This window comes from Colletotrichum aenigma, assembly GCF_013390185.1.
Source record: "Colletotrichum aenigma strain Cg56 chromosome Unknown KSG_Cg56_contig06, whole genome shotgun sequence".
NCBI classification, from domain to species: Eukaryota; Fungi; Ascomycota; class Sordariomycetes; order Glomerellales; family Glomerellaceae; genus Colletotrichum; species Colletotrichum aenigma.
In genome coordinates, this window is record NW_023500912.1 from 3,763,892 (window position 1) to 3,786,074 (window position 22,183).

Genomic DNA, 22,183 nt, shown 5'->3' on the forward strand with positions numbered 1-22,183 from the left:
TCCAAGATGTATCATATCTTGAGGCACGGTGCTCAGAGCTGAGCCTGGGGGCCAGGCTTTTTTGCACTCTTTGCCTCTACCACGCAGGACACCATACTTTCCTGGGGAGAATATGCCCCCATGCTGGCCTTGGCCATTCATCTTGATGGTGTTGGAACGCTAAGGTTCAAGGGGCTGTGAGATTCGTAAATAGATGCAAGTCCACTCTCAGGCTGACGGCTCTCAGCTTAGTTGCTCGGCTGGGAGTCGATGCACGCGTAGCAACATTGAACTCTTCTCTTGCCTAGACTTCGTGGATGGATAAGGCATATATATCTTAGTTGAATTATTATCATTGGGAAAGCCAGACAGTCATCCTCAACCTCTTCTCCAATCCTTTGACTATTCACTCCAATATTCTAAGATTACAACAAGGACACCAGAAACGACCTCAGTCGACGACAACGACTTCAACCGACAGAGACGACATAGAAGACCTCGGCAGCACTTCCCCCACTATATACTTTCCTATTATATACTTTACTATCATGAAGGTCACATCTCTTAGACTCTTGGCTTTGTTGGCGGGAACATCTTTTGCGGTCCCCCACACGACCCGCAGAGATGTTGATCCCGAAAACCCCTCCGCGTCTGATCCGAAGACACCCCCTTCCTCCATTAAAGACCCTCCACGGCCGCAATCAATCTCAAATCCGTTTGTTGGGAAGTCTGTTACGGTTCCCGGCTCTTGCGGTAACCTCTGGAATCCATCCGAGACATGCCTTCGAGACCTGGAGGCTCAGAACGAGAACGTCGGGGCATACGCTGGGGATCTCAAGTTCGAGGATAACAGCTGCGACGACGGACAGAAGCTCGCACTCGAAATTGCCGCCTGGGATGCCTTGACGCTTGCAAACTTTGGCGGAAAGAATCCGCAGTCCGCAAAAGAGATTGCGACGTGGAGGGCTTATATCGGTCCTGACTTTTCCTCTCAGCAGGGCCGTATTGTTGGTATGGAGGCTTCCACACCTCGAAACGCTTTGACAGTGCTGCTTACACCATAACCCACAGACAACCTGCACCGAATTCAGGACCACAGGCCCAAAAAGAAGTTTGACATTATTGCCAGTTGCAAGGACACTAAGAGATGGTGCAAGGCAATCACCGGCGGATCGGTTGGCGGCTACGCTTGGACGGAGAAAGGCTGGTTTGGCTACACCTTTCAGCATATTACTCTGTGTCCGATCTACTTTGGTCTCGACTCTCTGGAAGAGAAGTTCGAGATGATTGAGAAAGCTCTGGCGAGAGGCGACACCACGTACGCCGAGATTGCAGACTGGCAGAAGAACAAAGGCCAGTATTTCTTGCACGAAATGATGCACCTGGATGCCGTTGGCCAGCCTCACAGTAAGAAACCCCTCGAAATACCAGTTTGCCTTGACTTTTCAGAGTCGCTGACAAGACACGCTTAGTCTCGGACCAGTACCTCAGCAGCAGCGAACAAATAGGACCCAAAGCATACGGCCCTGCGGACGTCTACAAGCTAGCACAGAAAGACCTCAAAAGAGGCGGCGGAGCCACGCGGGCGAGTCTCAATGCCGACAGTTACGCATGGCTGGCCAATAGCCTGTACTTCTACGACGCGACGGGCTACTTCCCCAGGCCGTCGGAGGGCACGAAGGGTGCCGAGGCTGATAACATCTACTTCGTGGACCTCGGGGAATTCGAAGGCGAGGCGAAAGACGCCGAGATCGAGAAGCGCTTCAAGGCCGAAGTGGATAGCTTCTCAAGTCCTCCGCCGACCCCTACTGACTCGTGTAAGAGAGACAGTGACTGCTCTTCGCCGCTATGCGCCGGCGGCGGTGCTGTCTACTCCTGCGTCGAGGGTTTGTGCCAGTGCGGATCCCCTAAGCCGCCGCCACCGGCGCCTATTAACACTCCCCCTCCAGGCACAAAGTGCTTTGAGGATTTGTCGGAGTCTGAATGTACGAGCAAGTATGAGTGCCCTGATGGGATGAAAGTCGGTTGTGCGAAGACCGGCCTTGCTCCTATAACTTGGTGTACCTGTATCTAAAGTAACAAACACGGTGAAGTAGAACACGGTGAAGTAGAACACGGTGAAGTAGAATAACATAGCTAGTACAATCGTCATTATAGTCGTTATTGTTACAGTCATCATTATTATCATTAATCGTCATCGTCTATCGTCATCGTCCTTTAGTGATATGCGTCGGTGCCGCTACTCCTATTATTTTATTTTTTTGCAAGAGTGATGAGTCGGGATAACCTATCAGAGAGGAAATATAGTCAAGTGGATACTGTGTTTCAGCGCCACATACTTGTTCACAAAGGGTTCATAGATCACTACACGGAGGATATACACGTGAGACATAATATAGGTCTTTTTTCAGCTGGAAGCTTTATATCTGGACAAGGAATTACGCTGCTATTGCGAATGACCGAATTAAGAAGCTAACAGCAGTCACTCTAGTTCCCTTGCAACCCTCCGCTCGCAGCCTTCCATTGCAGGAATAGTCTCTGAAACCTACAAGCATCCCAAACTCATTCATGAGTTTGCGATATTTAGACTGTTTTCTCAGAGCGGATAGCATAGACCCCATCATCGCGACGAATAGCGTAAGCATCTTCGCCACGGCGGATAGCGTAGGCGTCAGCATCCTCATCGCGGCGCATAGCATACGCATCCTCATCACGACGAATGGCGTAGGCGTCGGCATCCTCATCACGACGGATAGCGTACGCATCCTCGTCGCGGCGAATGGCGTAGGCTTCCTCATCGCGACGACGAATGGCATACGCATCCTCGTCGCGGCGGATGGCGTAGGCGTCAGCATTCTCATCGCGACGAATTGTATAGGCGTCTTCGTCGCGGCGGATAGCATAGGCATCCTCGTCACGACGAATTGCGTATGCGTCTTCGTCGCGGCGGATAGCATAAGCTCCGTCATCTCGGCTCACATGTTGCTTGGGTGTACTGCGAATGGCGTAGTCCCTGGCCTCAGTCACTGGAGCAGCAGTGACGGCAGCGGCCAGCATGAGGAAGGTGAGGGCGTACTTCATACTGAATGTCGTGATGCTTTGATGAGAAGGTTGGAGAGAAGAGTTGAAAAAGCCCAGATTGGAAATTGAAATGATGTGTAAACTGATCTTGTGTGTCTTGTTCGAAGTTCTCAACTCTCAAGAAGGTGGCTATCTCTCTCTCTATATACTCGTCAAAGAATTTTCTCGAGAATTTCCGGATAATCTCGTTTAGTTAGGTAAAGATGTTGCTCTGCCAATAAACCGTCCAAGTGAGAAGCCCCTATCTTGTTCATTGGCATTTGCTATTGTCGGGACTCAACCTAGTGCTGGCTGTGGATGTCGCCATCGACAGAGGTGATGGCTAGAGTGACCAACTAATGTGGGCTACTGCTCGGCTGCCGGTCACAAGAGTTACGCCTCGCCACCGCAGGTTTCAAACCTGATCACATCACCATTCACGCTCGCCCGAGTATTGAGAGCATTTCTGCAATGTCAGTCTCGGGTACCAATTGTCCGAGTCAATCAAAGCAGCTTGGCCGACAACCCCGACGTCCCTCTGACGATGTGTTTTCCGTAGTTATCGCGCATCTCGTAGTCACCTTCCGTAACCTGTAAGACTCCTGGGTCATCACGTCTATGGGATGGCTCAACCTCACTCTTCCAAATGTTCGTGTGTCTTTCAACCTTAGAGAACTGTTGGTGCAAGGTTGCAGTGAATGCGTTGAAGCGGAGGAACTTATGCATGTGTGAGAAACTGAGGGGTCGGTAAGCTGACAGCAAGAAGCGCCGAGACAAGCATGAAGCGATTCCCAACGAGGCATTTACTGAACATTCCGGTGGCGGCCAGTTTTGTTGATCCATCTTCTCTAAACGCAGTCCCCTCAGCACACGTATCTTCACGTCCATAAGCCGCGGCGTAGCATCGCAGTCTAGGCAACAGAGTCGCCCGGAAAGGATGAATCCAGTTGGACACAGAATCATGCTCGTGCATAACACTCCACACAGTGTGCGGCACAGAACTGTTATGGATGGGCTAATGGAGAGAATCGAATCGGCTTCTCTTGCCCTGTGCAGTTGGTCCAGCGGCCCGTCCCACGCTGTTTGAGGGGTGCATGCATATGGCGCCATTCGGTCAGATATTCTGAAAGATGGGAAGAATACGGACGCACTACGCGCTTGGATTGAAGTCATGATAACACCAAGATCTTTAGCGAAGGCAGGGTACTTTTAACCCATTTCAAGCCTGGAGTCTCGGGGCTCTCGGACAATCCAAAGTGCGTTATCATGAGGACTCTGCTGCCCCCCCCCCCCCTCCCCCCGAGAAAGCACACATTGTTTGATCAGGCTCGTTGCTCTGATCTAGGTCATTCAATTTTCGTCTTACTCTCTAGGTAGGCATTCTTTATTCATTTCTAAGCAGCCATGAAGCCAATGCATATCGACACGGACGACTGTGAAGCGGCTGTACCATTTCTGGACGAGCAGCCGTCTGCCACCGGCCATGTCGAAGGCCACGCCCATCGTCGGTCAGAGTTGAAGCTTTCCCAACTCTCCGATAAAGGACACAAGACTAAGAGACTGTTCTGGCCTACGTATCTCAATATTCTCCTCTTCGTAGTGTCTGTTCTCATACTCCTCAAAGCCGGCGCCAAAACAGACTGCGCATGCTCATCTACATCTTCGTCAGCGGACGAAGCGATGAGATACACCTCCAGCTGGTCTCCTATGTATGACCATGTGGATCTCTCTCCTCGTCTGACTACGGTTGATGGCACCTTGTATAATCACGACAACGCGTCTGTCTATCGCGGCGACCCATCGCCAGGCACAGACGCTGCATGGGATGATCTCGCAGCCGAGGCATTCGAGGTCATCTTAGTCAACTCCAGCACAATGAGGCGAGCGGGGTACAATCCTGATCACTATTTCAAGGCGCCTTCGTCCTGGAAGTCGCTGACCAAGGCTGCCATCAAGACGGCAACGGTGCAGCAGGATGCAGCGAAACACGAAGATCTCTTTCCGGTGCAAATCGATGTCTTCCACCAGATTCACTGTCTCAACGCCGTCCGCAAGCAAATGCACTTTCAGCATTACTATGCAGACAAGTTCCCGGACGGTCACCCGGATGAGATGCATTGGATGCACCTAAAGCACTGCCTTCACATGGTTCTTCAAAGTCTGACGTGTAGCGCCGATGTAGATATTGTCCCACATAGATGGGTTGAAGAGGACGAAGTTCCCTTTGCTCAGTTTGGAATTACGAAGAAATGTCGGAATTTCGACGGGCTGCGGGAGTGGAATCGTGAAAACGCCATTGAGAATGTGCGTGCCGTGTGGCCCCGGAATAAAAAGTCGATGCCGGATGATGCCTTCGTCTGGCCTGGACATGGAGAATATGGTGTAGGAAATTGAGGGATCTATACTTTATGACTGGAAACAGATCTCCGCAATGGACATTGTAGGTGATTCTTGAGAATTGACTCGTACTGTTGGTGAAGGTCGTCCTTAGCCAATAATCCAATACAAATGACGACGTTGGTACCATCGATACTTGCTACCACACAGGCTTGCGATAATATGAAAAATCAGCTTGCCAGCTCCAGCGGTGGCTCCAAAGCTGTGAAAAAGTTGGTTTCTACACGATGCCAATCTTTGTTCCAATGATCTGCTTCCCTTCTGTCATAATCGGCCTCGTTTCGCAGAAGTCTGTGAGTACAGTGAATTCTTCACCGAATGACACGGGTTAGGGATCTAATTCATGGAGCTATCACGCCGTTCGACTGATCTTCGTCTCCTCCTGGCGCGACCAGTCTGAACTTTAGTTTTTTATTTTCGGTATGTTGACAAAGTTTCGAAGCCCATCATGCGAGAAGGTACAGAGTACAAACACTTTTACCTATACTTCGTACAAAGAGGGGATTGCTAAATAAATTAAAAAGTAAAAACATAGGATTGTGTTACGTCTGGCGTTCTGAACTTTAAAAGTAACTGCCACGATGGACTTTTATCAACAATAGCTCTAAGGGATGTTTCTACACTTGATCCTTCGCCAGCGGAATCATTCCTCCTGAATCCTGAGTCCAGTCTTCCATGGCTTCGCACCAAACTCATGGTGTATCTCCTTTCGAGGCCAGTGCCCAGTTCGTCAAAATCTCGTAGGCCACTTGTGCAGCTACGAGCGCTGTTTGTTCACCCTGTCCATCATACTGCGGGCTAACCTCAACGATATCAGCACCCACAATGTCAATCCCTTCTAGTCCCCGCAACAAGCGAATGACTTCCCTACTAGTGAAACCACCCACTTCGGGCGTTCCCGTGCCTGGCGCTAGTCCTGGATCCACGACATCGATGTCGAAGCTGAGATAGACTGGACCGGTACCGACGCGCTCCTTGACCCGTTTGATAATTCCATCGGTACCAATAACATCAACCTCATCTGAACTTATCTGAATAAACCCTTGAGCATCATCATGAACCTTATCTTGAGGGCCTGACAGCCTCGTCCGTAGCCCAACATGAGCCGAGCTGGCGTTGGCAATGAGACCCTCCTCCCAAGCCAGAGAAAAGACGTCTCCGTGGTTGAAACGACCCTGCTCTGAAAACCAGGGGAAATCGCTCGCACTCTTCGGGGGGATCCATGTGTCCAGGTGGGCATCGAAATGCAGTACGGTGATGGGTTGTCCGTAAACCTGGTGCAGAGCACGCAAGGCACCCAAAGCAACACTATGATCCCCGCCCAACGTCAAGAGTCGTGGCTTGGACGGTCTTGAGCCTAGCTCTGTCATGGCTTCCGTCATTTGGCGCAGCGCCACTCCGTTGTCGATTGGAACAAGCGGGATATCTCCGCAGTCAATGATCTTCAAACCGGACTTGTACGGATTGATACTGGCCCTCGCGTTCCAGCCTCTGGCGCGAGATTGCCTCGCGGAAGCCACGCGGATAGCTCGGGGCCCAAACCGCGCACCCGTGCGATAGGAGACAGCGGTGTCGAACGGCGCGCCGATGATACCGATGTCAAACGCAACATCGGGCTCAGTCAGACACTTGACGTGCTTGAGGTGTGCGAATGTTGAAATGCCAGAATAGGACCACTATACAGATTGGAGTGTCAGATGATTTGAGGTAGCAGTGTGATGCTTCTGGGGCGAGGAGCCACTCAACAAAGCTGGCCTTGGAACAGATTATACGGACGTCAAAACCCCACAAGTGCTCAAGTTCAGCCTTTCTGGTTGCTGCTGCTGGTGATTTGTTGATCTGGGAATCTTGCTGGGCAATTGGTGTCTCATATTCAGCTGATTTGGTCTTCTGTATGACCTGCCGTGCTGGATAGTGCGTGATTTCAACTATAGCGTTGGCTATGAACATCGCCAAAGGAAGGATGGTGATTATGAATACCCATCGAAGCCAGTACTTCTGTAGGTGCTTATGCATGTTGCCAAGCATCGTCAAGAATTTGAAAAGCTTCTCGTGCTCAGAATGGCTGATGCAATCTCATGGAGCCGAGGGCATGTGAAAAGAGTGAGATCAGGCGGAAATAGAAAGAAAACCGGCGGGGAGGCAGGTCTTCCTGGTCGTATTACGGGATCAACCGCAACGGACGAGTGAAGCTCATTCTGGACAGAGGATGTATTCGCAATAATACACATACGGCCCGATTCTACTGCGTAGTTGTGGCACTGAAATGCGAGCGCTACATTGGTCATGCAGTACGGATACGTAGCCAGTGTATGCCAAGTATATCATCTCACTGTGCTGATGAGCATGTCTATCCTCCTGCCTTAAACGGTGACCGGGTGGATCCCACCTCAGCTTATGCATGTGCTCTTCCGCCCGAGATGCAGGGGTTGGGTTGCTCTCCCGTTTATCCGCGGGAGAGACATGGGTTGTTGGTCATTTCATCTTGTTGGCTGTTGGTCAGAATTGAAGCCTCTCCCTTTCTTCCACTTCACACCCTCAATCCATCGAAACCCGCGGAAAACCAGGCAGACAGACAGACGTCGAAGCCGGGGGCGCAACATGGCCAACTCATCCGCCTGCGCTGATTCGGAGTTCGGTCCTGTCCATGGCTGCAGAGGAGACGTCGACTTGTCGCTGCTCTTCGAGCAAACCATTTTCTCCGCCGTGCCGTCTGGCCTGTTTCTGTTTTTGGCCGCCATCCGCCTTTTAGTCCTTTTTCCGAGACAGAAGAAGAGTCAGAGAGTCGCCATAGGCTCAGGGCTCCGCTGGGCGAAGCTCAGCGCAGTCGCCTGCTATGGTGCGATCGAGGTCGCTCTTCTCGCTTCATGGATCAACACTCATCCAGGACTCTACGGAACAAGAGCCAGCATCACGGCGGCCATCTTGAAATTGGTGGATGTCTTTGCGCTTGGGACATTGTCCTGGCTCGAACACTCATACTCGCCACGCCCATCAACACTACTCAATGTTTACCTGCTCGTCTCGCTGAGCTTTGATGCCGTGCAGACCCGTACACTTTGGCTCAAGGCACGCGACGAGCTGAGCAGTGCCGTACTCATACCGGCCGAGTTCACGGCTGCTTTGGTTATCAAAAGCGGCCTGCTGATGTTGGAAGTGATTGAGAAGCGAAGCCTTCTGCTCCCTGAATGGCGACACAAAACTCCCGAAGAAACCGCCGGCGTATTCAGTCGCAACCTTCTGATATGGCTTCGGGATATCTTGGTGAAGGGCCGGAAGACACTCCTGGCACCCACCGATCTTGACCCGCTCAGCGAGGGACTAGGCACAGCACACCTGTCCTGCGCCTTTGGTGCATTATGGAATAAGCAAAGCAAGCCACTCCCCAGACTTTCTCTTGTGCTTCTTAGAACCCTTATATGGTCAATCATGGCGCCAGTCATGCCGCGCCTCGCTCAAATCGCTTTCACTCTCTGCCAACCTTTACTGCTACGCGAGTTTCTTCGGTATCTCGCTGGCGAAGCAACCTTCGTTGGCAATACCGGCTATGCCTTCATCATTACCTACGGGCTTGTCTACCTCGGCATAGCCATCTCAGGATGCATCTACTGGCGTCTAACATACAAGTCTCTCGTCAAGTTGCGCGGGTGCATCCTGGCGGCTGTGTACGAGAAGACGCTCGGCATTGATCCTGCTCGTTGCGACACGACCGCGGCTGTTCCTTTGATCAGTACCGATATGGAACGTATCATTGCAGGCTTCAAAGATTTCCACGAGATATGGGCCAACACCGTACAAGTTGCCATCTCGGTTTGGCTGCTGTATCGCGAGCTCAGATTAGCCTGTGTGGCCCCAGCAGTCGTCGCGACCGTGTCAAGCCTCGGCTCAATGCTGATGAGTGCGTTCGCGGACAAAGCCCAGGTCTCGTGGATGGAAGCGACGCAAGAACGCGTCGCCATGACCGCAAGAGCTGTCGCAGGAATGAAGAGCATCAAGCTCCTTGGACTTTCGGAAAGTGTGCATGATCTGCTCCAGAAGCTCAGGAAAGCAGAGCTCCACGCTGCTAGACACTTCCGCTACATTGAGGTTCTCACTGCCACGATCGCCTTTTTGCCGCTGCTCTTGTCTCCCGTCTTCACATTCCTGGTTTTTGTACTGCAGGCGCAGAGTGCTGGCGAGCAGCTGGATACCGTCAAAGCTTTCACGTCCCTCGGTTTGCTACAACTGATGACGCAGCCGTTGGTGTGGTTGTTCCAGGCGATCCCGCTCTTCGTGGCATCACTTGGATGCCTGAACAGAGTTGAGAAGTACCTTCATGCTGAGCCAAGGAAAACCAACTTTTCGCCGAGCACTTCCGAGGTCCAACCTGAAGACTTGCCTCTTGCTGAACCTAGAAGCGCTGTGGTCATTCGTGCTGGCGAGCTTGGATGGTCAGAGACCAAGCCGGTCCTGACAGATGTCAACATTAACATCCCAGCTTCTCAGTTGACCATGATCATCGGACCTGTGGCAAGCGGAAAAAGCACTTTAGCCAGGGCAATAATCAGCGAACTGCCGCATTTTCGAGGAGACATCCAAATATTCGACTTTGTCCGTGAAGCTGCAAACATGGACATTGCCTTCTGTGGTCAAGAACCATTTATCATGTACGGGACGCTCCTTGAAAATATTACGGGCTTCTCAAGCTTCGATAGCACCTGGCTGGAGTCGGTTATTCATGCTACGGACTTGGGGAACGACATTGCTGCTCTTCCACAGGGCCGAGCCACAAATGTTGGTAGCAAAGGGACCCGTTTGAGTGGCGGACAGCAGCAGAGGGTGGCGATAGGCCGGGCACTCTATGCACGCAAGCGAATGGCTATTTTCGACGATGTCCTTTCTGGCCTTGATGCGACAACCAAAGTCAAGGTCTTCGAACGAGCAATGGGCCCTCAAGGCTTGTTGCGTCAGATTGGCTGTACCGTTGTTCTTTGCACACACGACGTCTCCCTTCTTCCTCGAGCAGACCACATTATAGTCCTAGGCCTCGACGGACATGTGGCTGAGGCGGGAACATACGAACAGCTACGGGAGCAGTCTTCGTACGTCAAATCACTCGTGATCCAGGAGAAGAGCAGCATCAATGGCGACATGCTTCGCGAAGGAACTAGCGACAGAACCACCAGAGACGATAACCAGGCCAACCAATCCCTTGCAAATGGAAACGATGACTCGACTGCTGCTGAGCCGGCAGATGATTTGACGCGAAGACTTGGAGATGCGTCCATCTACAAATATCTAGCGTCCCACATCGGCTTCTGGCGAGTCGTGGTCTTCGTAGCTCTTACCTGTGGTTGGGCTGTCTTCTCGACAATCGGCACCGTCTGGCTTAACTTCTGGTCCTCGGCCGTATCAGGGTCATCTGACAGCAACGGCCAGAACGGCTACTATCTAGGCGTTTACGCTGCCTTCCAGGTGCTTGCGCTAGCATTCCTCGCTTTGTTCTCTGGCTTCTCACTCACAAACCTCGCGGTCAAAGCCGGCACTTCGCTCCACCACGTCTTACTCAAGGCGATGACATGGGCGCCTCAATCTTTCTTCGGTGCCGTTGACACGGGTATCACGACAAATCGCTTCTCCCAAGACATCATTCTTGTGGATGGAGACATGCCAATGTCTCTTCTGGAGACTCTTTCGGCAGGTCTTGTGGCCCTGGTCCAAATGATCTTAATAGCGGTTGCCGCACCTTATGTCGCTATCGCCTATCCTTTCTTGCTGGTCACATTGCACTTTGTCCAGAGCTTCTATCTGAGGACATCTAGACAGCTTCGCTTCCTCGATCTTGAGGCAAGAAGCCCGCTGCAGACAAATCTGCTGGAGACAGTACAGGGCTTGACCACCATTCGCGCCTTCGGCTGGGCCGCGCAGTCCATCGAGGCAAACCATGACCTAGTGGATGCCTCTCAGAAGCCTGTGTATCTTTTGTACATGGTTCAGAGATGGCTGCAGCTTGTCTTGGAACTTATAATCACATTAATGGCCATTCTTGTAGCTTCAATTGCGCCGCGGATGCCATCTACATCGGGAGGCCTGCTAGGAGTTGCCCTCATCCAACTCATGTCTCTCAGTCAGGAGCTCAAGATGATCGTCATCAACTACACCAACCTCGAAACGTCTCTTACTGCAATCTCCCGGATCAAAGCCTTTGAGAAAGACACCCCCTCCGAAAACCATCCTGGCGACAACACAGCTGTGTACCAAACGCCGCCAACAGAATGGCCGCCGGAGGGCTGCGTCAGCTTTGATGCAGCAGCTGTGAACTACGTGCTTCCTGGCAGCGAAAAAATCAGTTTCGCACTAAGGGACTTCACTCTTGACATAACCTCGGGCCAGAAGGTTGCTATCTGTGGGCGCAGCGGCAGTGGTAAAAGCACATTGATTGCAGCCTTAACAAGAATGGCGGACTTGGCTTCAGGATCGATTGTGGTTGATGGAATCGATGTTGGTTCGGTGCATCCGTCAGATGTCCGATCTGCAATCAACACGATCCCCCAAGAGCCGTTCTTCTTCCACGCCACTGTAGCCAGGAATCTCGATCCATCAGGGGTTCTGTCCGATGACGTTTTACGCACAGCGGTAGAGAAGGTTCAGATATGGCAAGTCATTGAGGACGCTGGCGGTCTGCATGCTGCAGCTACCTTGGACAACCTCAGCCAGGGCCAGAAGCAATTGCTGGCTCTATGTCGGGCAATTTTAAAGCCAAGTAAGATTGTACTCATGGATGAAGCGACAAGCAGGTAAGTCAGGTCCATCATAGAGACTTCTGAGGACGCAGCTTTCCGACCCAATAACTGACTTGCCGTCTAGTGTTGACCAGCATACTGCAAGCATGATGAAACAGGTCATCCAGGATGAGTTCAAAGACGTCACCGTGATTGCTGTTGCTCATCAATTGAGCACTATTATGGATTTCGATGTTGTAGTTGTTATGGACTCTGGGTACATTGCTGAGATTGGCAATCCAACGAGTCTGCTGGAAACCAAGTCACTGTTTAGAGACTTGTGGGACAGCCAGTGAGCAGGGGCCTATGTACGTGACGAAAATTCGGGCTCCGACGTAAGTGAAAGTCCAGAAATGGGCATAAAGCGATGTCAACAATTGGTGTCAACTTTCCAAAAGGTATTAAAATCCGTGATAAGAAGTACGGCCGAGAGTTTTGAAACTTGTACCAGATCAAACCAATATAGTTTATTACTTGAATTATTGCTAATTTTGAACGCGTGAACATTCACTCGCAAAGCGCGCATAATCAACATCTGATGCTTCTGAGGGTGTGATTAGTTTCTGCAGCTGATAACAATTTTAACAAAGGATGTCATCTACCAACCTGTCATCTCTATACATGTTGGATGTTCTGAGATGGCGACTGCTCACAGTCAGAGGGAAAATGATGTCAACGCAAGATGAGACCCAGAAGAATACTAAGGAAGGACCGAGACGTTAAAAAGGAAGAAAGAAACTGGAGGAGCAAGATCCAGCGACTTAGAAACGAGGAAGTGGGGCTCATGCTACATAGCTGCCAATTTTAATAAGTTGACCAATCGGCGTTGTGGCAGAGTGGTCTAATGCGCAAGACTAGAAATCTTGTTCCTTCGGGAGCGTCTGTTCGAATCAGGCCAACGTCGAACTTCTTTTGGTCTTTTTGCCCTTCTAGAGTCTCTAGCTCTCCATCATGTGCTTGAGACGGCTCTTTTTCGTCGAGTGTTCAGCAGTGCAATACGGTGGTAGTTGTTGCCACTTTTTACTATGGTAGACTTCTATTCTAACGCTAGACCACTTGATATATAACCGCCAGAACCCGACCTCTTGTCTGGTCTATCTCATATACATGTATCGATAACGCTACCTTAGAGGGGTGCCCGGCGCTGTCTTCCCCGTCGATGCGCCCTGCCAACTCTTCCCTAGCAACCCTTTCCCAGCGTTCTTCTTCTCCTGCTCTTCCATCTTCAAGACCAGCTCTCCAAACCCTCCATTAGCCCACCCAAACCACGCTCTCGTCCAGTCGTTCTCGTTCCAGCTGTTCACGCTCTCATGCAACACCCCGGTTCCCGCGGTCGAGTCCAGAATCATCGACACCTGCTCCTCCACCTCCTTCTCAACATCCTTCACCCCGGATATCGGATCATACGCCGTCATCGCCGCGATCACCGCCGCCATCGGCCACGCCTTGCCTGGTCCCACGTGCGGCCCGCCAACGGCTGAGATGACGGGGCCCCGCATGAAGTACGAGTTGGCGTCGCCGAGGACGTACTTGCGCGTGTTGCGGTAGATCTCAGTGTAGTCCCTCTGCTTCTCGCCCTTGGGCGGGCCGGGAATCTTGTAGCTGGACTTGGTGAAGTTCCACAGCGGCATGGCCAGCAGCGACGGCACGTTTGCATCATCCATCAAATTCGCACCCCCGAAGCCGTCGACCTCGTACGCGAAGATGTCGCCGAATCCAGGCCGGTGCACGATCGCGTCCTTCTCGATGCCTTCCCGAATCCCGTACGCCTGGTCGCGCATCGCGGCCGTCAGGTTCTTCGCCCGCTCGCCGGGCAGCTTGGCCATGATCTCCGACGCGTCCTCGAGGTACTTGGCCCACATCATGTTAGCGGGCACCAGGAACTGGAAGATGCACGCATCGTCAGACGGCCGGAACGCGGTGCGCACCATGCCGTTCTCCTTGATCGGGTTGCCGAAGCCGTCGTTGGTCAGCGTCTCGCTGCCGCGGTTCGTCCACCCCGTGAACGTCCACGCCGACTTCTCGACCTTGCCCTCCTTGGAATAGGTACCCAGCCGCATCGCCCCGGCGGCGGTGACCGCGGCCTCGACGGCGTCCATCCACACGTACTTGCCGAAGAACTCCCAGTCGCCCGTCTTCTGCGCGTACGCCGAGGACAGCTGCAGGAAGCTCGCGAGCGAGTCGAGCTCCCACTTGCAGTCGAAGACCTTCTGCGGGTCGTAGGCGGGCATGGGGTGGTTGTGGACGTACGCGCCGTTGTGCGTGGGCGGGATGCCGCTCTCGGGCGGCGGCTGGAAGGCGTGGCAGTACGGCGAGATGACGATGTACCGCGAATGCGCGTTGATCAGCCCGCGCCAGAGACTGGCGAGCGAGTCCTTTTCCGTGGACGCCTCCAGCAGCGGCAGGTACGAGTACACCTGCGATGCCGAGTCGCGCAGCCACAGCGCGTCGATGTCGCCGGTGATGACATACGTGAGCTCCATGTCAGTAACCTTGGTCTCACCCGTCTTCTCGTCCGTCTCATTCGCGAAGCCGCGCCATTTGACCATGCTGTCCAGCGTCATTGGGTACGCGTTCTCAAACAGGCGGTACAGGTCCGGGTCCTTGATCACGCCCTTCATGCGCGTGATGAGCGCCTCCATCGCAGGGGACGTGAACGTGCGGCACTCCGGCCGGGGCCGGTTGAGCGGGAACTGGCGCTTGCCCTCAGACAGCGGCCCAGGCCGGGTGCGCATCCAGCTCTCATACGACGGACACGGCTCCGTGGACACCGGGGGCGGAGAGGCCGGAGCGACTGGCGGCGTTCTGCCGGAGGACGGCGTGGGTGCGTTCGCCGCTGCAGAGGCATCTGCGGGCTTGCGGCCGGCATCGGGGGGTTGCTTGGCTAACTCGCCGTCCTTGTTGCGGTACGAGTCCTCGCCCTCCGCGTCTTCTTTGAGCTTGTTGCCGGCTGCGTCCGGCTCGCCGTGTGCTGCTGCCGGGAGGTTCCCATCCTTGTTCTGGCTTGCTTGTTGGTTCTGCGCCGCGCTTCCTGGGGCGGCCTGTTGTCCTGTGTATGCTGCAGGCAGGTAGTCGCTGCCAAGGCCCGAGTTGTGGAACAGGAACAGAAAGACGATGGCGACGAAGGTGATGACCAGCACCCGCGCACGTCGGGTCTGTATGTTGCTGCTGAGGAATGCTGGCATCGTGATTGATTTTGCTAGGGGGTTATTGAATTCTGGCCCCCTTCACTGAGCCCAAATTCCAAACGCTTCTCCTCCTGGTCTTACAAGCCACTTGCGTCGTGGTTCGTCCAGGTTGTGAGGTTCTCGTCACAAAACGGGCAACAGAAGACCAGGTCACCGACCGAAGAGTGTCTCGTCGCTTATTCACACAACAGAACAAGTCATCATTCCAACGTTTCGAAAGGAACCGAAAACCTTCAGGCGACGGTGTCGAGTCTGAAGACGAAATGCAAGGGTCATCCCTTAACCGGTCATCCCACTGTATTTGGGCCTTTAGCTGGCTCCATCCCGCTGTCTCGGTCGCCTCTTGGCAAATTTGAGTTCCCTCGCTTTTGGTGCCGCCACCCTTGCTAGCCTGCACTTTTACGAGTTTTGGGTCGCATAGCTCGTCGATAAAAGGGGGGGATTAATCCAGGGACGTCGGAGCTTCTGGCGGGGAAGAGTGAACGACTCGGAAGAGAGAGCGAGAGAGAAAAGGCTGCTTAGCGGCCGTAGCTGGTGGTCGGTAGGTTTTCTGTGCAGTGCCGTTGATTGCCGTTCATCCCAAATACGAATCCAATCACGGATGTGTGCCTCCGAATGGGCTGGATGGCCGACCACGCGACCCCCCAGATTGAATTGTGTGCTAACCACCAGAACGCAACGTGGTGGTGTGCCGTGGCTGAACCACCGAGCAATTAATGACAGTGGCCAAAAAGATGGACTCGACGTTGGCCTGATTCGAACAGACGCTCCCGAAGGAACAAGATTTCTAGTCTTGCGCATTAGACCACTCTGCCACAACGCCGATTGATCGTGAACCCGCTTCTGTGCGGGGATGGGGAAGATAGGGCCCCTGGGACATCAAGATGCGACAGCGGGGGAACCAAACGTGGTTTGTGGTGCTGAATCAAGCGACCAAAATACGACGTTGTGCGAATGGTGGAATTATTTTTAATCAACATCGCCCAGAGTGGGACATCAACTAGACACTTAGATACATATCCATGGATGCTTTCATCTGAAACCTCGAAAACTCAATTGTCTCATACAACCTCAAAACAGCATCATCTGAGCCCGTCATGCTGTTACAAGCCCTCCGCCGTCTCAGTACTTGAACAACCTGGGCTGAGTCCCATTCCTCTCCGCCTCTCTCGCCAGCTTCCTGTTCGCCAGTCCGTAATACACTCGCAGCGCCGCACACCCGACGACGACGACAAACAGCAGCGCCGCGTTGGACCAGTGCCCGGTCGGATACCCGATCGCCTTCTCCTCCGCCTTGTACACCCACACGCCCGGGATCTGCCCGAGCCCCGCCCCGAAGCTGACGTTCAGCGCGATCGCGAGCCCCGTTGACGCCGTGCTGAAGATGTTGGACGTGAGCCAGCCCAGGAGCGGCGGGATGCATGCGAAGGCCCCCGAGGCGCCGACGATGAGGCATCCATAGCGCGCGTGGTATGCGTCCGGGGGTAGGACGGCGGAGACGACGAAGCCGATCGCGCCGATCAGCGCAAGGGCTGCGGAGTGCACGCCGCGAGCGTTGAAGTGGTCCGCGGAGTATGCGACGAGGATCTGGACAACTGGGAAATGTCAGCATCTTTGATGAACATTTGTGAGACTGATGTGAAAGTTACCATAAGCCGCGGCATACGGCGGAACCGTCATCAATTGCGCCTGCAGATCCACGAATCCCAACCCCGAGGTGATTGACGGCGTGAACAGCGACAGCGACGAGAACGGGATCGAGATGGCAAAGTAGACCACATAGTGCCCATAGAGGCGCCAATCCGTCAGCGTCGCCTTCGCGTCCGCCCACGACATCGTGCTGTGGCTGCTCTTGCTGCCCTCGTGGTACAAACGCTCAATCGCCAGATCCTTCTCGCGCTCGCAGAGCCAGCCTGCGCTCTCGGGGTAGTCCGGCAGGAAGAACCACACGAAGAAGGCAGACAGACACGATGGGATGCCTTCGAGGATGAAGAGCCACCGCCAGCCCGACATGCCGTTGACCTGATTCATGTGCCCGATGCCATACGCGATCGCGCCGCCAAAGGCACCCGCCAGCGTCGCGCTGGCCAGGATCATGGCGACTCGCACGCTGCGCTCGTCGTGCTTGTACCAGAACGTGAGGTAGTAAACCAGGCCCGGGAACAGGCCGGCCTCGAAGACGCCCAGTAAGAAGCGCACGCCTGTGACGGCCGGGCCGGTCTTAACGCCGCCGAGGCCGATGGTGACGGCGCCCCAGGAGAACATGAGGAACGCCAGCCAGCGGGAGGGGCGCAGCTTCTTGAGCAGCATGTTGGATGGGACCTCGAAGAGGGCGTAGGCGATGAGGAAGATCATCAGCGCGATGGTGAAGTCCCTGTTGGACATATGCGTCTCGGTTTGCATGTCGTGCCCTGACGAGGAGTTGAGAATCTTGGCGTTGCCGATATTGGAGCGGTCGAGGAAGCAGAGGAAGTAGATGCCGGCGCATATTGGGATGATACGCTTGTCTTGCTTCCAGAGCAGAGCTCTTTCTTCTTCTCGAGAGGAGGAGACGGGGGAGGAGGAATGGATGTCCTGTCGTCGTGTCAGTGTTATGTTGCTCATCGTCGCGGATGAAGTTTGCGACGCAATACCTCTTTCATCGTTGGTGACTCGATGTCGCGAGGGCCTATGCCCTTCTCACTCGCCGTCGCCATCTTGTTGTCGATGTAGCTGATGATGGCGATGTAGTTGGCCTTGGCAAGTCTTCGCAACAGGGCACTCCCCTCAACAAATCGCCTGGTGAAAATTGACTTTCAAGCCACAGGAAGAATCTGTTCCGCCCACCGGCAAACTCACTTCACGAGAAAAACCTTCGCAAAACTACAAGCGACAACTGGACCGCTGCCCTTTTTCATCGGCCGAGTTCCTCCAAACCCCGCATACGCGGGGAAGCTTCTAAGCTTCTCCTCACACCCGCACTTCGTGCCGCCCCAACCACCCTGTCCCCGTGCCGTAGTCCCGCATGTTGGTAGTGTCGTCGGTGGATCTTTGCGTGGAAGATCTCGCGAATCAAAGGCGGCAGTGTGCTGCGAGATTCGGATTGTTTTGTTGGACGGGTGCAGGTGTGACCAAACTGGTCCCTACAAGCGCCGGGGAGTCACCGAGGCCGGACGATGTGGCCGGGGTGTTGGTTGACCGCTCATCAAGGACCCTGGATCGACTGCTTCGCGCAAGGAGCTGCGAACCAATAGTTTTGGTGATTGGTATCGATGTTTGCTTTTCCTACAGTTGCTGCTTAGACGAGGTGAGGAGAGATGATGGCTGGACGATTGCATAAGCAACTTTTCCAATTCACGATTTGGAGAAGAGGCGGCGTTCCCGCATCGCTCTACTCCCATCTTGAGTTAGTCCTCTTCTTACCCAAGCCATCTTGCCGCTCTATTATTCCCACCATCGAATCACTCGTAGATAATCATCCGCTTCGTCATCTTTCGCTCGAAGGATATGCCATTCCGGGAACCACGAGTCTGCGCTTGGCCGCGATCGAGACAATGTCTCAACGACCGCGCCCAAGATAGATGACCTCGGATTCCACACGGCTCAAACTTGCAGCTCTTTCAAGCTAAGATCCTCGATCACATGTGCTCCGTATATTCGTAGCCACAAAATGAACAGAATTAGCACATGCACGAGCCCCAAATCCAAACTTCTCGAACAGCGTGTCCGATCAGTCCGTCGATACCACATCCACCGCCTTAAACCAGATCAGGCTCGAGGCTCCCAAACACGGACTGTGCGGCAAAGCCACCAGCTCCCTCAAATTACACACAACACGCACAATCTCGACGATGCATTGGCATCCAATTCCAACTCGCATTCTTCAGTGAATAACAACCCGACCTTAGCCAGCCCTACGCGGCTTAACCCCTTGATAGTGGCGCGCCGATCTGGCGGAGCTCGTGCGCCGACTTTCACATGCAAGCTTCTCTGTTTATCTGTTTTGAGACAGCTACTGCTGATAAACGGGTGTTTTTTTTATCTGGCATGGTAAACATAAACACCATGTCGCGCTCATCGTTCGCCGCAGGAAGGAATCTTTCCTGAAAGCCCCTCTCCCGAAGTCAGAGATACCACCTCCAGGTGAGAGAGCATCCTGCCGACATGGACAGCCCGACGATGGAGAACTTTATCGATTGCGCCCATCATGCTGCAGTTTCCGACGAAGAGAATTTTCCTGATAGGAAGCGACTTGTTATTTGCTGCGATGGAGCGTGGAACAGCTCGTATGCTACCTGGAACATGCTCCTTCTCAACCAGCGACTGACGAAAGCGTGCCAGAAACATTGGCCGCAATGCCATACCGACGAACATCAGTCGATTGTCTGCGGCTGTAGCACATAAATGCTGTACCGGCATGCCGCAGGTCGTGTACTACCACCGCGGCCCCGGGACCGACGAGTCAAAGACAACGAGCGTCCTCGAAGGTCTTCTTGGGCTAGGTGTTCGACAAGTAAACCGCCCCTTCAAGACCTCTCGAGTTCATATGTTTAACCCAATTTTTGCCAACAGGACATTGTAGATTGCTACCGCTTCATCTGCGACAACTACAACCCCGGTGACGAGATCGTCATTTTAGGATTCTCACGGGGCGCATTCACAGCCCGCTCCATCTCCTCCATGGTCTGCTCCCTGGGCTTCCTCAACCGCACCGGCCTACGGCATCTCGCAGACATCTACCAGGATTACCAGTCCTTCAACGAGTGGACCAGCGAGTTTCTGTACGATCCGAGCAAGCATCTACGCGCCTTCACTGTGGAGCAGCTGGGGAAGAGAGTCAAGAAGGAGTTCATGGATAAGATGGAGAGGATTGAGAGGAAACTCGACGGCCGGGGGTATGAGTCTGATGAACGGAAGAAACAGCTCGGGGAGGAGTTCGCCAAGTTGTATGCAACCTACGAGAGGAGGCTGAACCCCGAAGCGTTAAGGAAGCGGCTTGAGAGGGAGAAGGCGGAGTTGTTCAAGAGGATGACGCAGATGAAGAAGGACAATGGCCAGATGAGGTTCAGGAAGATGGCAAAAGCGTATCGCGGTCAGCTGTCAGAGGTAACAAGTCACTTCTCTTTCGAAAAGGGATTCTTCACTAACAAGAATAGTATCAAATGTGCCTCACGAGGAGGAGTAGCATGCAGGCCCAAACAACATTCGAAGCTGTGGAAGGAAGAGTGAAGGCAGTTGGTCAGTCTTCTTGTTACTATGATATCAGATGTCTTGCTAACACGGTCAATTGCGACAGGCGTTTTCGACACCGTTGGAAGTTTCGGTATCCCAAAGATGCCGTGGTCTTTCTGGGAAGGCAGTGCCTCAGAGGTATGGCATCATTCATATCAGGAGGGGTGCATTGTGAAAAGGGCGTGTCCTAACATTTGCAGCAGCTTCGATTTGCCAGTCTTGATGTCCATCCTAACGTAGACCACGCCTTCCAGGCTCTCGCTTTGGACGAATCAAGGACAGCCTTTGCGCCAAGTCTATGGAACTTAAGCCCGAAGAATCACAACACTCAGCTGCGACAAGTCTGGTTCCCAGGATGTCACAGCAACGTTGGCGGCGGATCTGAATCCCAGCAGATTTCCAAGATAGCACTAGCATGTTAGTCGACTTTACCCGGTACGACGCTCTTGAAAAGCTAACAAACCTCTCAGGGATGGCGGACCAGCTCACATCGATCGGCGTCGAATTCAGCAAGCAGGAGATGAAGCGCATCTTCCGCACCATCCCGTCCCCGAGCGACGCCCGTCCTTGGGGTCTCGGCAAGATCACCAGCCCAGAAAGCCTCGTAACGACACTCCCCGATGCCGCTTGGAACGCAGTCACCCTCCCCTACCGAACTGTCACAAACCAATGGACAGAGAGCTCCACACGCAAGCCCGGCTTATACAGGGACGAGCTCCGCGACAAGGCCCTGGCCAACACTGTGGAGCTCATCCACCCCTCCGTCCGAGTTCGCTACCTCTACCACGGCCTCGGCGTCGACGACTCGGGCGAATGGCAATGCAAAGCCCTCTCCGGCCGCGGCTGGCAGCTCATGTTCGAGAAGAGCCCGCCCAAGGAGGAGAACGTCCGCCCGGGCCGCGACCCGAACGTCATCGACCAGTACAAGACCACCACCGGCTCCGTCACCGCCGTGTATGAGCAGTACCCGCGCGACCACCAAGAGTACTCCGCCGAGGAGAAGTTCATCAAGGTTGAGCAGCCGCTCGAGTCGGATCTCAAGACGCTCGACGCACCGAATAACACCTGGACGTGGCGGCTGCGGCACGGTGACCGCCAGCTCGTGCTGCCGGAGGAGCAGGTTGGTATGTGGGAGCGCATGTACATCGAGATCAACGACGATATGGTCCGGTGGCAGAAGATGACGATGGACGAGCGTAGGAAGCGGTGGAGCAGGGGCGATCAGATTAGAGACTTGGCGAGGGAGAGCGTGGCTTTTGCGTTTGATGCGGTTGATCAGATCGTGAAGACGGCGGTTGGTACTGTCTTCGGTGGGCCTCCGGAGAAGTACCTTCCTAAGGGGTATCCGAGCGAACACGGGTATCACGATTTTGTGTCTTGGCAACGAGGCCTGGAGGACGACAACTCGTTTGATTCAAGGAGGATCTCCGTTGGCTCTGAGGGATACGGGAGTTGGTGAGCATATGCGTTGTACGATTTGACGTTCCATGGGTAATGATTAGTAAAGCTGGCAAAGGAACGCGATGTTGGCAAGTTGGAGTTTGCTTTGGCTGTCTCAACTTATCATAAATGCGAAAGGCGTTGGTT

The 22,183-nt window shown here is 53.7% G+C and overlaps 5 protein-coding genes across 5 annotated transcripts; 2 read left to right on the plus strand and 3 right to left on the minus strand.

Annotated features, from left to right (window-relative positions):
• Positions 1-6,128: 6,128 nt before the first annotated feature.
• Positions 6,129-7,452, minus strand: CGCA056_v010011 (putative agmatinase 2; the record flags this gene model as incomplete). Its single annotated transcript, XM_037325258.1, has 2 exons — positions 6,129-7,112; positions 7,213-7,452. 2 exons carry the CDS (start codon positions 7,450-7,452, stop codon positions 6,129-6,131), a joined length of 1,224 nt encoding a protein of 407 aa, XP_037176650.1.
• A 585-nt stretch (positions 7,453-8,037) lies between these two features.
• Positions 8,038-12,493, plus strand: atnG-12 (ABC transporter atnG; the record flags this gene model as incomplete). The annotated part of the gene is made up of 2 exons (XM_037325259.1): positions 8,038-12,212; positions 12,283-12,493. The coding sequence occupies 2 exons, from the start codon at positions 8,038-8,040 to the stop codon at positions 12,491-12,493; spliced, it is 4,386 nt and encodes a 1,461-aa protein (XP_037176659.1).
• Positions 12,494-13,318: 825 nt separating this feature from the next.
• On the minus strand, positions 13,319-15,382 carry CGCA056_v010013 (Meiotically up-regulated gene 157 protein; the record flags this gene model as incomplete). The annotated part of the gene is made up of 1 exon (XM_037325260.1): positions 13,319-15,382. One exon carries the CDS (start codon positions 15,380-15,382, stop codon positions 13,319-13,321), a length of 2,064 nt encoding a protein of 687 aa, XP_037176893.1.
• A 1,125-nt stretch (positions 15,383-16,507) lies between these two features.
• prlL-28 (MFS transporter prlL) lies at positions 16,508-18,081 on the minus strand (the record flags this gene model as incomplete). Its single annotated transcript, XM_037325261.1, has 3 exons — positions 16,508-16,980; positions 17,035-17,959; positions 18,019-18,081. The coding sequence occupies 3 exons, from the start codon at positions 18,079-18,081 to the stop codon at positions 16,508-16,510; spliced, it is 1,461 nt and encodes a 486-aa protein (XP_037176648.1).
• A 1,447-nt stretch (positions 18,082-19,528) lies between these two features.
• Positions 19,529-22,055, plus strand: CGCA056_v010015 (Uncharacterized protein; the record flags this gene model as incomplete). The annotated part of the gene is made up of 7 exons (XM_037325262.1): positions 19,529-19,650; positions 19,706-19,877; positions 19,937-20,470; positions 20,521-20,602; positions 20,661-20,734; positions 20,797-21,013; positions 21,067-22,055. The coding sequence occupies 7 exons, from the start codon at positions 19,529-19,531 to the stop codon at positions 22,053-22,055; spliced, it is 2,190 nt and encodes a 729-aa protein (XP_037176647.1).
• Between the last annotated feature and the right edge of the window lie 128 nt (positions 22,056-22,183).